This window comes from Sciurus carolinensis, chromosome 3 (genome assembly GCF_902686445.1).
Source record: "Sciurus carolinensis chromosome 3, mSciCar1.2, whole genome shotgun sequence".
NCBI classification, from domain to species: Eukaryota; Metazoa; Chordata; class Mammalia; order Rodentia; family Sciuridae; genus Sciurus; species Sciurus carolinensis.
In genome coordinates this window covers 92,947,739-92,965,663 of record NC_062215.1, presented here as the reverse complement: position 1 = coordinate 92,965,663, position 17,925 = coordinate 92,947,739, and the positions used below count along the sequence as shown (strand labels likewise).

At 35.2% G+C, this 17,925-nt stretch overlaps 1 protein-coding gene across 1 annotated transcript in view; it reads left to right on the top strand.

Moving 5' to 3' along the window:
• Lrp1b (LDL receptor related protein 1B) overlaps positions 1-17,925 on the top strand; it is a 1,852,169-nt gene that overhangs the window by 1,123,242 nt on the left and 711,002 nt on the right. Inside the window, 2 exon segments of the mRNA XM_047543195.1 lie at positions 10,601-10,681; positions 11,939-12,106. Coding sequence (XP_047399151.1) covers positions 10,601-10,681; positions 11,939-12,106 — 249 coding nt within the window.

The window sequence follows — 17,925 nt, the reverse complement described above, 5'->3', positions numbered from 1 at the left end:
GAGAATTTTTTACTTATAGGGAGCTAATTCCCAGTTATGTTATCGGTTGTTTTTTAGAGTTAAAATCTAACAGTTATAAACAATCTTAAAGTTCACATGGAAAATTTTCCTGCCAGTTAAGTGTCGCCAAGTATCAGAAATTTCCAGATGCTTAGGATGATTTATTTTCCATAGTAAAGCTTTTGATGCTGCTTGATATGCTTTAGACTGAAAATGTAAATTAATGCATTATAAATCCCAAAAGATATAATATTAACTTTAAAAAAATGCATCTCATCTTGTTGTAAGTTTGCAGTTTTTTGCTTATTTGAGTCATAACTAATTGATACCTTGTTCAAATTCCCTGATTCATATCACAGAACTTCTGTACACTAAGCACATATTATTTATGTAAGAGAAAACATAGTTTGTACGATATTTCTGTTGACTCTTGAAAAATAAATGTAAGTTCTCATTATCTTAAAAGAAGCTTTTTTGAAAGTATTGATTAAATTGTGCCTTGGACATTTTACTAGTCTTTCTGCTGTATCTCCTTCTATAACAGCATATTTGTTGGATTTCTAAGTAAACCTTTTGATATAATCTTTGTCTCCCTTTTACTTCATTATCAAGCAGAGCATTCTTATTACCTTTTTATTTGAATCATTTTTTGGTCTTGATGACATTGTCTGGTTTTAAAAATTTTCAATTTATTTTAAAATTTATATATCAAGATATCAGTTTGGTATTCATGAAACTTAATAAATATTTGTTTAGTTTTAGAAACATTTCCATTCATAAATCAGTTCTTCAGATGGATATACTCTAATACAAACTTATACAAAGAAATTACTTTTTTGAAGATGTAAAGAAAAAGAAGAAATCCAGAATATCCTATCTACTAAATCTGGAAAAAGCAATCACTTTCCCTTCAGGTTATTTGTGAAGCAATAGCAACTTATCAATGGCATAAGTTAGACAGCTAATATCTGAAGACTTTTCATTGCTGATCACTACTGGTCACCCTAGGGAATTATCTTTTCCCAGTCTGCTTGAAGGCTCCAAAACTGCCTTGTTGTTTCATTACTTTAAGGAAAGGTATAAATATTCACACCTCTGATTTTAATTTAAGATATTACTTTAAGAATCATATACAAGATATTTCTTTGATTCGATCATGCAAAAGTGATTTGCTCCTCTTTTATTAATTCCACTAAACTTTAATTTCAGTGTTGGGTGATTTGCAAGAACTGTAGGTTAAATATGCTTTTAACTTTAAAAATATAGTTTTTAAGGTAGAAATTCAAATCATTCTAGAGGACTTGCAGCAATGTCATTTAAAATTTTTATTTCCTGGTGATATCATCACTGATGTGCCTCATTGTTCAAACTATTAGGAAAATATTCCATAACCTAATTTTGAAAAGAACAGCTTCCTAAAACACTATGTGATATCTCCAACCAGTCAAAAGATGATCAGGAATAGGCCTTAAAAAGTATGACAAAATGATTGCATTAACCTTGGTACAATCCTCTCTATAAAAATAAAATCAAACTGTCATACGCCTTTAATCCCAGGGAGTCAGGAAGCTGAGGCAGGGGAACACAAGTTCATGGCCAGCCTGGGCAACTTAGGGAGACCCTGTCTTAATATAAAATAAGCAGGATTAGGGACGTAATTCAATGGAGAATGTACATAAATTCATAGTACCCCCCCAAAATTGATAGTTTTATAATTTAAAGATCAAACACCTATAAATAATAGAAATGTCCAGAATTGTAAATTATGAAGAAGTATCTGGTATGTACAAAAATTAGCAAACAAAATACAAAAAATAATGATAGAGACACATTTCTGATAGTAAGAAAGTGTTATTTTGCATGATAAAGCAATCTATGAAAAATGTTTAGTATTTATAATTTATGCTAAAATATGAATAGAGCAAAATAGCTTAGGTACCTTATAGTGACAAATTAAATTTGCAATAGAATATAGTAGAAAGGGGAGTGGATAGAGAGTTTGAAGACCTGAATTCTTAGGCATGTTTTTTGATAAGGAGATATCTGTCACATTACTCAGACTTAAGTTTTCTGAGTTTCAATTGCCTTGGGACTAAATGATTGGACAGAATCAGTGGTTGTCATCTTTTAAACCTGAGAAATACATCTTTGTTTTTTATGTATTTTTTCCAAACTATTTTCAAAATTGAAAAGTTAAAATTATATATATATATATATATTAGTCAAATATATAGATTCATAAATAGATAGGAAAATACTTGTGTCTGAAGAATTTTGGACAGTAAAGTCCAGCCTGCTCAGCCATCAGATATCTTTGATAGTTCTGAGACAGTCTACAGAATATAATTTGAAGATATTTATGGTTCCTTACCTTCCATCAAATATATTAGATGATTATAAGTTAGTTATCTTCTTAAAAATTATATTATTATTTTCTGAAGTTAGTCTCCTGATAACATATCAGTGGACATACATTGGCATAAGTTAGTATCATTTGAAACATTATGAATACAAATAATGTGTTTTTAATACACAGAATACCTTCTTTTTGTGGATTGAAATTTTATTGGTGCACAAATAGTGGGATTCATTGTGCTAAGTCAATTCTTTTTTTTTTTAATTGTAAACAAATGGGATACATGATGTTTCACTGTACGTGGCGTAAAGGCATACCATTTGTGTAATCAGAAATTTACATAGGGTAATGTTGTTTGATTCATTCTGTTATTTTTCCCCTTCCCCCCCACCCCTCCCACCCCTCTTTTCCCTCTATACAGTCCTTCCTTCCTCCATTCTTGCCCCCCTCCCTAACCCAAACTCTAACCCTAACACTAACCCCTCCCACCACCCATTATGTGTCATCATCCACTTATTAGCGATATCATTCGTCCTTTGGTTTTGAGATTGGCTTATCTCACTTAGCATGATATTCTCCAATTTCATCCATTTGCCTGCAAATGCTATAATTTTTTCATTCTTTATGGCTGAGTAATATTCCATTGTATATATATACCACATTTTCTTTATCCATTCATCAATTGAAGGACATCTAGGTTGGTTCCACAAACTGGCTATTGTGAACTGAGCAACTATGAACATTGATGTGGCTGTATCTCTGTAGTATGCTGATTTTAAGTCCTTTGGGTATAGGCCAAGGAGTGGGATAGCTGGGTCAAATGGTGGTTCCATTCCAAGTTTTCTAAGGAATCTCCACACTGCTTTCCAGAGTGGTTGTACTAATTTGCAACCCCACCAGCAATGTATGAGTGTACCTTTCTCCCCACATCCTCGCCAACACCTGTTGTTGCTTGTATTCTTGATAATCGCCATTCTAATTGGGGTGAGATGGAATCTTAGGGTGGTTTTGATTTGCATTTCTCTTATTACTAGAGATGTTGAACATTTTTCCATATGTTTGTTGATTGCTTGTAGATCTTCTTTAGTGAAGTGTCTATTCATTTCCTTAGCCCATTTGTCGATTGGATTATTTGCAATCTTGGTGTAGAATTTTTTGAGTTCTTTATAGATTCTGGAGATTAGTGCTCTATCTGAAGTATGATTGGCAAAGATTTTCTCCCACTCTGTAGGCTCTTTCTTTGCATTGCTGATAGTTTCCTTTGCTGAGAGAAAGCTTTTTAGTTTGAATCTATCCCAGTTATTGATTCTTGTTTTTATTTCTTGTGCTATGGGAGTCATGTTGAGGAACTCTGGTCCTAAGCTGACATGTTGATGCTCTGGACCTACTTTTTCTTCCTTAAGATGCAAGGTCTCTGGTCTGATTCCGAGGTCCTTAATCCATTTTGAGTTTAGTTTGGTGCATGGTGAGAGATATGGGTTTAGTTTCATTCTGTTGCATATGGATTTCCAATTCTCCCAGCACCATTTGTTGAAGAGGCTATCTTTTATCCATTGCATATTTTTGGCACCTTTGTCTAGTATGAGAAAATTGTATTTATTTGGGTTTGTGTCCATGTCCTCTATTCTGTACCATTGATCCACCTTTCTATTTTGGTACCAATACCATGCCGTTTTTGTTACTATTGCTTTGTAGTAGAGTTGAAGATCTGTTATTGCGATACCCCCTGCTTCACTCTTTCTGCTAAGGATTGCTTTAGCTATTCTGGATTTTTTATTCTTCCAAATGAATTTCAAAATTGCTTGCTATATTTCTGTACGGTACATCATTGGGATTTTAATTGGAATTGCATTGAATCTGTATAGTACTTTTGGTAGTATGGCCATTTTGACAATATTAATTCTGCCTATCCAAGAACATGGGAGATCTTTCCATCTTCTAAGGTTTTCTTGAATTTCTTTCTTTAGTGTTCTGTAGTTCTCATTGTAGAGGTCTTTCACCTCTTTTGTGAGATTGATTCCCAAGTATTTTATTTTTTTCGATGCTATTGTGAATGGGATAGTTTTCCTAATTTCTCTTTCTGAAGATTCATCACTTATGTATAAAAATGCTTTAGATTTATGTGCATTGATATTATATCCTGCTACTTTACTGAATTCACTTATGAGTTCTAAAAGTTTTCTGGTGGAATTTCCTGGTTCCTCTAAGTATATAATCATATCATCAGCAAATAGGGATAGTTTGAGTTCTTCTTTTCCTATTCGTATCCCTTTAATTTCTTTGGTCTGTCTAATTGCTCTGGCTAGAGTTTCAAGGACGATATTGAATAGAAGTGGTGAAAGAGGGCATCCCTGCCTGGTTCTAGTTTTTAGGGGGAATGCTTTCAGTTTTTCACCATTTAGAATGATATTAGCCATGGGCTTAGCATCGATGGCCTTTACAATGTTAAGGAATGTTCCCACTATCCCTATTTTTTCTAGTGTTTTGAGCATGAAGGGGTGCTGTATTTTATCAAATGCTTTTTCTGCATCTATTGAAATAATCATGTGATTTTTGACTTTAAGTCTATTGATATGGTGAATTACATTTATTGATTTCCTGATGTTGAACCAACCTTGCATCCCTGGGATGAAACCCACTTGATCATGGTGCACTATCTTTTTAATATGTTTTTGTATGCGATTTGCTAAAATTTTGTTGAGAATTTTTGCGTAGATGTTCATTAAGGATATTGGTCTGAAATTTTCTTTCCTCGATTTGTCTCTGTCTGGTTTAGGTATCAGGGTAATATTGGCTTCATAGAATGAGTTTGGGAGGGTTTCCTCCTCTTCTATTTTATGGAATACTTTGAGAAGTATTAGAATGAGCTCTTCTTTAAAGGTTTTGTAGAACTTGACTGAGAACCCATCTGGTCCTGGACTTTTCTTTGTTGGTAGGCTTTTGATGACTTCTTCTATTTCATTACTTGAAATTGGTCTATTTAAATTGTGTATGTCCTCCTCGTTCGGTTTAGGCAATTCATATGTCTCTAGAAACCTGTTGATGTCTTTGAAATTTTCTATTTTGTTGGAGTATAGATTTTCAAAATAGCTTCTAATTATGTTTTGTATTTCAATCGTGTCTGTTGTGATATTTCCTTGTTCATTCCGAATTTTAGTGATTTGGGTTTTCTCTTGTCTTCTCTTTGTTAGTGTGGCTAAAAGTTTATCAATTTTGTTTATTTTTTAGAAGAACCAACTATTTATTTTGTCAATTTTTTGTATTGTTTCTTTTGTTTCAATTTCTTGATTTCAGCTCTGAGTTTAACTATTTCCTGTCTTCTACTACTTTTGGTGTTGGTCTGTTCTTCTTTTTCTAGGGCTTTAAACTGTAGTGTTAGGTCATTTATTTGTTGAGTTTTCCTTCTTTTATTAAATGCGCTCTATGAAATAAATTTTCCTCTAAGTACTGCTTTCATAGTGTCCCAGAGATTTTGATATGATGTTTCTTTGTTTTCATTTACCTCTAAGAATTTTTTAATTTCCTGCCTAATATCTTCTGTTATCCTTTCATCATATAATAGCAATTGTTTAATCTCCATGTGTTGGAGTAGTTTCTGTTTTTTACTCTTTCATTTATTTCTAACTTCAATCCATTATGATCTGATAGAATACAAGGTAGTGTCTCTATCTTCTTGTATTTGCTAACATTAGCTTTGTGGCATAATATATGGTCTATTTTAGAGAAGGATCCATGTGCTGCTGAGAAGAAAGTGTATTTACACTTGGTTGGATGGTATATTCTATAAATGTCTGTTAAGTCTAAATTATTGATTGTGTTATTGAGCTCTATGATTTCTTTGTTCAATTTTTGTTTGGAAGATCTGTCCAGTGGTGAGAGAGGCGTGTTAAAATCACCTAGTATTATTGTGTTACAGTCTATTTGGTTTCTAAAATTGAGAAGGATTTGTTTGACATACATGGATGAGCCACTGTTTGGGGCATAGATGTTTATGATTGTTATATCTTGCTGATTTATGCTTCCCTTAAGCAGTATGAAATGTCCTTCTTTATCCCTTCTGACTAACTTTGGCTTGAAGTACACATTATCTGAAATGAGGATGGATACTCCAGCTTTTTTGCTGAGTCCCTGTGCATGGTATGTTTTTCCCCATCCTTTCACCTTTAGTCTATGGGTATCTCTTTCTATGAGGTGAGTCTCTTGCAGGCAACATTTTGTTGGATCTTTCTTTTTAATCTAATCTGCCAGTCTATGTCTTTTGATTAATGAATTCAGGCCATAAACATTCAGGGTTATTATTGAGATATGATTTGTATTCCCGGTCATTTGGTTCATTTTTTAAATTTTATTTATTTATTTATTTTTTTGACACAACTTGGTTCCTCCTTTATTTGACAGTTCCTTTAGGATAATTCCTCCCTTTGCTGATTTGCTTCTTTGTTTTTTATCTCTTCCTCATGGAATATTTTGCTGAGAATGTTCTGTAATGCTGGCTTTCTTTTTGTAAATTCTTTTAGCTTTTGTTTATCATGGAAGGATTTTATTTCATCGTCAAATTTGAAGGTAAGTTTTGCTGGGTACAATATTCTTGGTTGGCATCCATTTTCTTTCAGGTCTTGAAAAATGTTGTTCCAGGCCCTTCTAGCTTTTAGGGTCTGGATTGAAAAATCTGCTGATATCCGTATTGGTTTCCCCCTGAATGTAATTTGGTTCTTTTCTCTCACAGCCTTTAAAATTCTGTCTTTATTTTGTACGTTAGGTATTTTCATTATAAGGTGCCTTGGTGTGGGTCTGTTGTAATTTTGTGTATTTGAAGTCCTATAAGCCTCTTGAACTTGATTTTCCATTTCATTCTTCAGATTTGGGAAATTTTCTGATATTATTTCATTGAATAGATTGTTCATTCCTTTGGTTTGTTTCTCTAAGCCTTCCTCAATCCCAATAATTCTCAAATTTGACCTTTTCATGATATCCCATAGTTCTTGGAGATTCTGTTCACGATTTCTTACCATCTTCTCTGTTTGGTCAACTTCGTTTTCAAGGTTAAATATTTTGTCTTCAATATCTGAGGTTCTGTCTTCCAGGTGTTCTATCCTATTGGTTATGCTTACTATGGAGTTCTTAATTTGGTTTATTGTTTCCTTCATTTCAAGGATTTCTGTTTGGTTTTTTTTTTTTTTCTTCAATATCTCTAACTCTTTATTGAAATGGTCTTTTGCTTCCTGTATGTGCTCTTTTAACTGTCGATTGGTGTGATCATTCAATGCCTGCATTTGCTCTTTCATCTTATCATTCAATGCCTGCATTTGCTTTTTCATCTCATCATTTGCTTCCCTGATCATTTTAATTATGCACATTCTGAACTCCCTTTCTGTCATTTCTTCTGCCATGCTGTCGTTGGATTTTATTGATGTAACATCTAGATTTGTTTGGGGCATTTTCTTCCCTTGTTTTCTCATATTGTTCAGGAATCAGTGGACCATTAAGATATTGCAAATTTCCTCTATTGACATATAATGTCCCTGAAGATTGCTAGTATATCCCCTCTTATCCTTCAGTAGCCTGAAATCTTGGAGGAAGTTGATAATGCGGTGCTCCACAAGGAAGCTGCCTCTCTAGGGGTGGTGACCTTCAGGTGGGATATATTCCTTGATAGTGGGCAGAGGTGCCTCCACTTGTTGACCAATGGTCATCCAAAGGGGAACTAGACTGCGGGCTGAGGCAAGGCCTGTTTGTGCCAGTGTCTCTGGTTTTACTGTCCTTGTGGGAAAACCTCACCCGGCAGGGAAGACTCACCCAGTGGGGAGGTCTTGCTGGTCAGTTCCCCTCCTAGAGTTTCCCCTCAATCTACAACTACCACCTGGGCTGGGCTGCCTTCCTCTGCAACATTCCCAGGGACCCGGATCTACTTCCTGGGCCTGGGAGCCTCACCCTTCGCAGATGAGTCTCCTTAGGCTGCCTGTCCTTAGAGAAGCTGCCTGCAGTCCTGGAAACATCACTCCGCCCTAAGCGTGTCTCTGTGCGGCTCTTCCACCAAGAAGCCGCCTAGGTCCTGGGACCCTGCTCTGCACCTAATCACCTGGCTATGCGGCCCCTCCTCTGAGCAACCACCTGGAGCCCTGTACAGTCGCTCCGAGTCCCAGCAACCCGCCACACGCCTCTTCCTCCGGACAGCCGCCCGGCGTTCTGATGCTGTCACTAGGAGTCCAAGCAACTCACTTCGCGTCTCCTCCTCCCGCCAACTGCCCGTAGCCCTATGCAGTTACTCTGAGTTCAAGTGACCTGCCCCATTCCTCCTCCTCCTTGGGGTAGCCCCCCATGTGTTCAGGTGCGGTCACTCCGAGACCAAGCGACCTACCGCGCTTCTCCTCCAGGCAGGCCCCCGGTGTTCAGGAGTGGTCTCTTTGAGTCCAAACAACTCACCACTCGCCTCCTCCTCTGAGAAGCCACCCGGACCTCTGATGCAGTCACTCCTAGACCAAGCGACCTGCCACGCTCTTCCTCTTCCTCTGGGCAACCCCCCCGGTATTCAGAAGCGGTCACTCTGAGTATGAACAGCTCACCGCGCAACTCCTTGTCTGGCAACCGCCTGTAGCTCTGGTGTAGTCCCTCCGAGTCTAAGCAACCCTCCGCCCTCCTCCTCTTCCTCCAGGCAGCCCCCCAGGTGTTCAGGTGCGATCGCTCTGAGTCCAAACATCTCGCCACACAGCTCCTCCTCTGGCAACCGCCTGTAGCTCTGGTGCAGTCCCTCCGAGTCTAAGCAACCTGCCGCGCTCCTCCTCCTCCTCTGGGTCGCCCCCTGGTGTTCAGAAGCTATTGCTCTGAGTCCAAACAGCTCGCCACGCAGCTCCTCCTCTAGGCAGCCGCCCAGAGCCCCAGTGGTTGCTCCAAGTCCAAGCGCTGTGCTGAGCAGCCACCTCTACGATGCTCCCAGTTGTGTGAGTTCACTGCTCCAGTGGGGGGAGGGGTGTCTCGCCAGGCAACTCTACTTCACAAAGTTCCCTGCGTTCCAGGACTACCGCCCCATCTGGGACGCCTCCCCAAGGGGAGAGACTCACCCGTCGGCTTTGAGTTGGTCCCAAGTCTCTCACCATCTCCTCTTTTGAATCCTGAGTCCTGGAGCAACATGAAATGCAGCCACCCTCTAGTCTGCCATCTTGAACCCCCCCCCCCAAGTCAATTCTTAAAGAGAAAAAAATACTTTGCATAAAATGTCTTTGGCTTCAGTTGTCAGAGGAATAGTATTTCTTAGCACTTTCTTCTGTCTTTATATGAATGAAATAATGGAGTTTCTTTGGTTTCTTGTTTTTTTCTTTTAATATCTGTTAAATAAGCTCAGGTATGTGAGGAATTATGATTTCATGCTTATTTTCCTGGGAACTGAAAGGTCTGGTTTTGAGAAATTCACAAAACTTTAGGTAAAATTTTTTCCATATATGAAATAGAATAAAGTTCTTTCCTGGGAAATAATATTACTCCAAATGTTTTAGATTCACTGTTCAGTAAATGCTAACTTCTGGACTTACAAATACTTTAAGTTAGTTAATTATCTCTTAAAATATTTTATGATAATTCCATGTCTTTTACTGTTTTAATTGCTTAAATTTTAATTAATGTAATCAGTGTTTTGATATAATTGTTTGAAATTTTATTTTGAAGTTTAATTCTTTTTCAGGTTTTTTTTTTTTGCTTTTTATTTGGATGCAGAATTCACATTTTCAAAGTCTTTGCAGCTGATTTTACTAAATTATTTTCTTTTTTTACTTATATGATATTGACATCACATCTCTCAGAGGCCAGTGTTAGACCTGACTTTACTACTCAGATTTTTCTATTAAAAATCTTCGTACGTTGAAGCATAAACACATTAGTTTGCAGCGCCAACATGCAGAGCTTTTTATCTCCTGTTTTTCACGGAGAGAAGGTTGAGTACTCTGATGCACTGAGTTGACATCTATTCATTTATCCAGTACTATAATGAAACTAAATGATCCTTCATCAAATGATTCTCCTAGGCTTTCAGTACTGGAAAGTACTCATTTAAAAGATATTAAAAGGATGTGTATGCTATGTCCTGAGGAAGTTACAGTCACTATAATTGTTTATCCACTCTTTCATCTGTGCCTTTGTAGAAAACAGGAGCGGGATTCTGATTGCATTAACAAACAAGATACAAATTAAGTATAAAAAAAATTAAAAAATTAATGACATGTTTCCTAGTGGTTTCTTTTGTGTTTTTCACAGAATTCCCAACTTGTGAGCCACTAACTCAATTTATATGCAAAAGTGGAAGATGCATTAGCAGCAAATGGCACTGTGATTCTGGTAAGTACCAAATGTTCACTGTATACCACTGATTTCATTGGGAGCTGGTGGTCTGAGTTGCCTGGCTTCCCTTAGAGATGGTTTGTAAGAGAAGTCTGCAGATCAAGCAAAATGGTTAAGAGGAGTGGTGAGAGGGCAGCTGGGACATCAGTGGGGATTAGCATTAAGGATAATGGAGACCAAAATTTGTCCCATGGAGCTGTGATAGGAAGTCTTTTCAGATATTAGGTTGGACACAGCTGAATCTGTCAAGATGAAGTGAAGGGGACAATTCAACGTGGACAATTTAGGTTCTCATATCATTTATATGACTTCAGGGTGGAGTAGTTTATATATTATTATGGAATTATCCATATGGTCTCAACACTGTCACCTTGCTTTTAATGCACAAGTGATGTTTTTTCTTACAGTTCATTATATACATTATGCTAAATTATTCCAAATATACATGAATCAATTACATATGAATCCTATGAAAAATGGTGGAATGAGACATACATCATTACCCTACGTACACGTATGATTACAAGAATGGTATGAATCTACATTGTGTACAACCATAGAAACGAAACGACATACCCCATTTGTGTACAATGAATCAAAATGCAGACTGTAAAATAAAATAGTTACATATGAGGCAATGCATTTTCAGTTATTTAGTTCAACTTAATCTATTTTCTTTTCATATTCCTCTTCCCCTTCTTCCTGCAGTGGTTGTTAATAGAGAATATAAATCATTTCTAATGATATTACATGGCAATTTCCAGGCATATACACAGGCACAGTAGATAGTGGGAGAGGAATGCATATAAGTTCTCATGTTGGAGAATGGAAAAGGTCTGAGTAGAAATACAGCTATGAACTCTGTGGGATAAGGATTATAGGCTTAAGTAATGACTTTACAGAATAATTATATAACTATTTGTATCATTTCATGAAATTGCTACAATCACCAGTATCCCTTTGATTTGTGCAACATAGAAATATTCAGTTAATGTTTAGTTATTTAAGAACGAAATAGAAATTAAGCTTCAAAATCCATTTTTTTTTTTTTAGTTTAGCAGTTGATGTTATACCAGAAGAGAAGCAATACTATTATAAAGATGAAAATGATTCTCTCACTGCTCATGGTGATCAGATTCATCATTCCTTTTACAAAAGCAAAATCAAATTCTATTCGGAAAGAAAAAGTTATATATAAGAAAGCTTTTCTTCCTGGATCTGTTTTCACTACCTGCTGTTGCCTCTTCTTTCCAGATGACGACTGTGGTGACGGGAGTGATGAGGAGGGCTGTGTTCACTCTTGCTTTGATCACCAGTTCAGATGTGCCACTGGCAGATGTATCCCAGGCCATTGGGCTTGTGATGGTGACAATGACTGTGGGGACTTCAGTGATGAAACCCAAGTCAATTGTACCAAAGAAGGTTAGTAATTTTGTGAACTTAGGAAATCTCATTCTAAGTTGACATAGATTTATAGCACTTCAGAATGAATTATTATTCACCTGTAATTCATCATATAAAAGATGAATTTTTGCTCATCAGGTTAAAACACATATGAGGAACTTTGTAAAATGATCTGCTAATCTCTTTCATTCTTTTTACTTTTATCTCTCAGGTTTCTCACCTCAATACATTTTTTATCTTTACTTCATATGCTTCACTTATTACTCTTTTCTCCTTTTGTGAACCCTAAAGCCATTCCAAAAGGGGTAAAAAGAATAAGAAAGAGACAATTTTGTTTTCATTTCCACAACAAAATTTGTTTCTTATGATTTTAAATAATCCTTTATTAAACGGAGGATGTATTTCCAAGTACTGAACTTCTAGAATGCAAGCCAAGAGAAAGAAGGAAATTGTGCCCATGGTCTTCAGCATAGTCAAGAGGAGGCTGACCATGTCATTAGCAGATAATTCTGTGGAAAGCTTAATCAGTCATATTGCATGTTAATAGGTTAGAAATAATAATGGAAAAAATCACAGGAAAAAGGCATCAATTTGTTATACTACCATGCAACTAGTTCTATCTTTTAAAGAAAATTTCTTCTTTAAGAAATTAAAATAATTTTATTTATTTTTTTAATTTTTTCCATAAATATTTATCCTATACTAAGATATAACCAAAAAGGATTACAGAACATGGTCCCTGTTTAGTTTTAAAATCTAGCTTGCAAATAATAAAGTGAATTATTAATGTGATGGCATGGGGGAATCATACACTCTGTGATCATAGGAGTAGAATCTGAATTTTCAAAGTACTTCCCAAGGAATTTTATCTGTTTGTGCAAGTATTTAACAACCTATATGATGAAAAGATTCAAAGTATTTTCTTTTCCATGATTTCATTTTTGTCTTCTTTTATTTCTCATACCTCTAAATTGTAAATTTTGGAATCAGTAGCTATTAAAGTTATCTGCATAAAATAGATTTTTAAAGAATAGACCTGACTTTTGGGTAGATTTTCTAAATGGTTTATTTTAAAAGGTATTATTGAATTATGAGATAACTTGGATGTCTCAGTTACTTATATTAAAATGTATTGTTTAATTTTTATTTTACCTGGATGACCTGGGTTACAAGAATCATAACAATGATCAAAATGTGACTAAATAATGATCCTGAGCCATGAGGTAATGAAACACATGTCCTCATGGTTAATGGTCATGACTTTTCCAGGCAGTGGATATAATAGAAAGTATAATGAAAACAGAAGATGACTAAGAATTATTTGTGATAATATAAGATTTAGCATGAACATATTTAAACTCAATTTTGATTCAAAATCAGGAGAATTATGAATTATAGATAAAGTTACTATTTAAAATCATGTCTCTTACTCTCTACAATGTATTAAGTTCATGTCCCCTCTCCCTATTTTTTTTCTTACTTCTCTCTTTATCTTCATCCCAGTGTTCCTTGTCTCTTAATTTAGTTGTTCCTTGTGTATATATGAGCTAGGACATTTTACTTATCATTAATTTGGCATGGTAAAAAAGTGTACATAAAAGATTTTTTTCCTTCTTTTAAAAAATATGTGAACAGTCATCTGAAGGATAGTTGCTACTTATTACTACATTACAATTTAAACTTCATTTTCCCCTCCTCACAGATGTCTTTTTAGACTCCTCATAGGGTGTGCATCTGTGACCTGCTGGCAATGCCCCATAATATGCTGTGAAAGATAAATTGCCCCAAAGTTAATTTATGTACATCTTGTGAGATCTCATCCCTCTATTCTACATGTTTTTGTCTCTAAGTTAAAATGTTCATTGAACATTATGAAATTTTACCAATTGACTTAGCCCACGATTGTCCCAAGTGAATGTCATGCCCCCTCCTTACTCTATAGTTTTTCAATTTGTATTGTTATATATGCAGTGGCACTGTAATGTCAACAATGGTCTTCGTCTTCAAAGCACCTCAATTTCACTAACATATTACTGTTAAGGATACGCTGTAAATGGGAATGCCAGGCATTTCTTTTATCATTGTGGTAGAACACTAAGGAAATGATGTGGATATTCTACATGATTCTTGAACATACTCCATGCAAAGAAAGAGGAGAAATTCTTGAACTGATTTCTGTTTATCAAATTTTAAATTGCATTAGGATTCCCTAATCAAATATTCTACATGAGGTGAATAAAAGGGACAAGAATCAAGTAAAGGGAACATTCTGATTTTAATATAAGATAATCCAAATTATTTACATATTTTTGTCCATCATTATTTAGATGACATAAAAGTCGTAGATGTCATAAAGCAAAGATGACACATAAGATTGTTAAAGCTGATAGGCAAAGTCATTTGCACATCCAGGATTTGTGAGGCCATTGCTGAGGTGAAATAGAAATCTGTTATAATTAGTCATATAATGCAGTCCCAAAACTGCTGTGGAAGGAAGAAAGATCAGGGGTTTCTGGCTTGAGTTTCAGGGCTGGCTGTCAGAAGGGATCAGATCCACAACATGATTGCTCAGCATTTTGCTTTACACTGCCTGGGCAGCCAGAGCATATGGTGCAGTCTCTCTAAACTCAAATGGTTTGCAAAAGGGTAAAAATACTTTTGAATTGACTCTAAATGGTAAAGAAACAGGAAATACCAGTAAGTATAGAAGTTATATATAACCTTCTTTATAGAACATCCCTATGCAATTTACATTCTTTCTGACATTACTTTCAAGAGAGAAGAAATTCTATAGTGATGATCAATGTTTAATCATCAATATGATGAATACATGAGGAACTCTAAGTGGATTTTCCCTGCCTGGATAGATTTTCACCTATCTATTTCCCTCTTAGTTTTATGCTGTTCTTTACTCTCATTCTTAAACTTCCTTATATGCAAAAGAAAAAAAAAACATGTTTTCAGAAATATTAAGCTTTCAGAAACTCACTGTTTTACAGAGAGAGAGAGAGAGAGAGAAGAAACAAGAACACGTAAAGGTAGAATAGAAAGATAATCCGCAACAAATCAGTTCCTTCCTTTGTTTCTATGCCTGCCTTTCACTTAGTTCTCATTTCTTTCTACTTCTGAATCCTCTGGTTGCTACCTATTTTTCTAGTGACCCCCTTCCCCTTTGTTTTAAGTTACTGGGTGAATAGTAGTTTTACAAGTGGAAAAATCAGTACGTCTGGACTCTCAGGATTTGGTACCAGTGAACTGTTTCTAGAACTGACCCAAATGTTTGTTGCTATGTTGAAAGGTTCTTGTAAAAGGGTGGTTTAACCTCTAAGGACAACAAGAATAAAGTTAAAGTGATTCTTCAGACTTTCTTTGTACAAATCTCTTATTCTCTAGTTACAATAGTAAAATAAGAATACTCTGCATATTTCATACTTACAAAATACCAAATACAGAGAATTAATTTTATCTCATTTTTGACAGTTTAGTTCATTTGAATTATGATAATTTCCATTCTCATGCTTTTTTGCATAAATTTAAACTATATTTCATTCTGGAGAAAGGTATTTCTTATGTAAGCATATGCAAATTGTTCAGTATTTTTAGACAGCTATTTCTCTAAGTAAATTTACATTCAGAAATTGTTGTAAAAATTTATGCCAAATAATTCAGCATAGGCTTGATATAGAAGGAAATGGTTTTTCTCCTAAATTATGTTTTGCCTAAAATATGTAATTTTTCCTAAAAAGCAACTTAAATGATCCTCAAATATTTGTATTTTGTACTTTGAAGGGACATATGACCCTGGTTTATTGTCATTGTTATGTAATTGTTATGCTGCCTGCTGCAATAATTGAACAAGCTGAGTGATGCTGGAACATATATGATCTTTTATTTACATGGCAATACAGTTTAAAAACAAATTTAAAATTAAGTATGTATTGATTTTTTGTTTATGTTTCCAAATCCATTAGGCAGTTAAGAGTATAATATTATTAGTACCCATGCTCACACATGCTCATATTCTTCTGTTTTAGCTCTTTATGTTTGCTCCTGCTTTGAAAATTTCTCCTGTTCTATGGGTCTGTGTCCTCTTTCTATAGGTCTGTGTCTTCTTTCCTTCATTTGCCTTACTACTTGCTTGTCCCAGACTTGAGAAACTAGAATAATCTCTTCTTAACTTCATATTTTCATAGGCTAGCACACTACTAAATACACAGCAAATAATTGTCAATCGAATGAGTTTATTTCTTGACACAAAATTTGATTATATGACTAACTCTAGTCCTTACATTCTGTCTTATGTAGTTTTTTTTTTTTTTCTTTTTCCTTGCTTTACCCCAAGATCCTGGACTTTATCCTCATAATAATGTAGATGTCTGAGTGTACTGAACTAGTCATGCACATTTTGTCAGTAAAATGTAATAATTTTCATTTATCAAATAAATATTGACAATCTCAGCTCTGGAATCAATAAAATAAAACTGAAAAGATATCTCCTAAATCTTTTATTATCATTTATTTCTTTTCATTTAGGTCCTTTCTGCCCAATTGGTAGCAAATTTTAGATCTTTTTGTAACTATTGCTTAGCAGTGAGTTCCAGGGAGGAATTACCTTAGTGATAAACTAGGGAAAGAAAAGGGACTTAACACATGTTATTGACCCACTAACTGTCAGATACTTCATATTTGTTACTTCATTTAATCATCACAATAACTACTACTTCGAAAGGTTAAGATGCTTGCTTAGGATTACACAGCTGGGGTTCTACATAAGGATTATGTGCTTCTTAGTCCTATATCCAACTGTCTGTTTCTGCAACTATGAAATATAATCTCTTTTTTCTAAAATAAGCATTCATATGATTCCCAAATAATTAATACCTTGCTCTGAATTGTATACTCGGTTTCACTTAATTATGAGAAAATGAAAAGATCATTCTGCTTACTACATGGCATTCCAATGAAATTTCACAATGGGCACTAGAAGGGACTTTGGTCCTTATATTCAATAGTCACAATAATTCTGACTGTCACTCTTTTTTAATTCTTTTCTCCTTTATCTTTCACAATTCACCTCAATAAAGTGGATTCTGGAATTTTTTCTTGTAGCTATGATCTACAGGCAATTTTTTAGTAACCCAAAGGATGTTTTTGATTACTTCATAGACTTAGAAAATTTAGGAAGCTGGGGAAAAAAAAATCAAAAGATCATTTAGTTCAGTTCTTTTATTATGTAAATGAGGAAAGGTCTCAGCTATATAAAATTTATGAGTATATAATAACAACAAAAAATACTGTACAACTTCCTAGAAGGAGTTGAAAATGTTTTATGAGAGATATTGAGACCTAGGACTTTGAACCAAATAGACATTTTTAGGGATTATTTTGGATTTAAATGATTATGCTAAGTTATTTGTGAAAGACCAAGGAAACTTTGTGAGTACTGTCAACTAAAAAGACACCCATATACTATCAAAGGAGGCTGGATACACTCAAACAGTTATCAAAACCTAACTTGTAGTTGGGCATGACAGGAGGATCACAAGTTCAAAGTCAGCCTCAGCAACTTAGCGAGGTAAGCAACTCAGTGCGACCCTGCCTCTAAAATACAATAATGGTTTAGGGATGTGGCAGATGGTTAAGTGCCCCTGAGCTCAATCCCCAGTATCAAAAAACAACAATAAAAAAACAAAAACAAAAACAAAAACACCTAACTAGTAACTGAAAGCATGGGTTATGTACTTAGTCTTGGAAAGAACAGAAATTGAAATTAACATCTTTTGACTTTCAACCTATATGATATCCCATCTCAGCTCAACCATCAGGTCCTTAGGAGA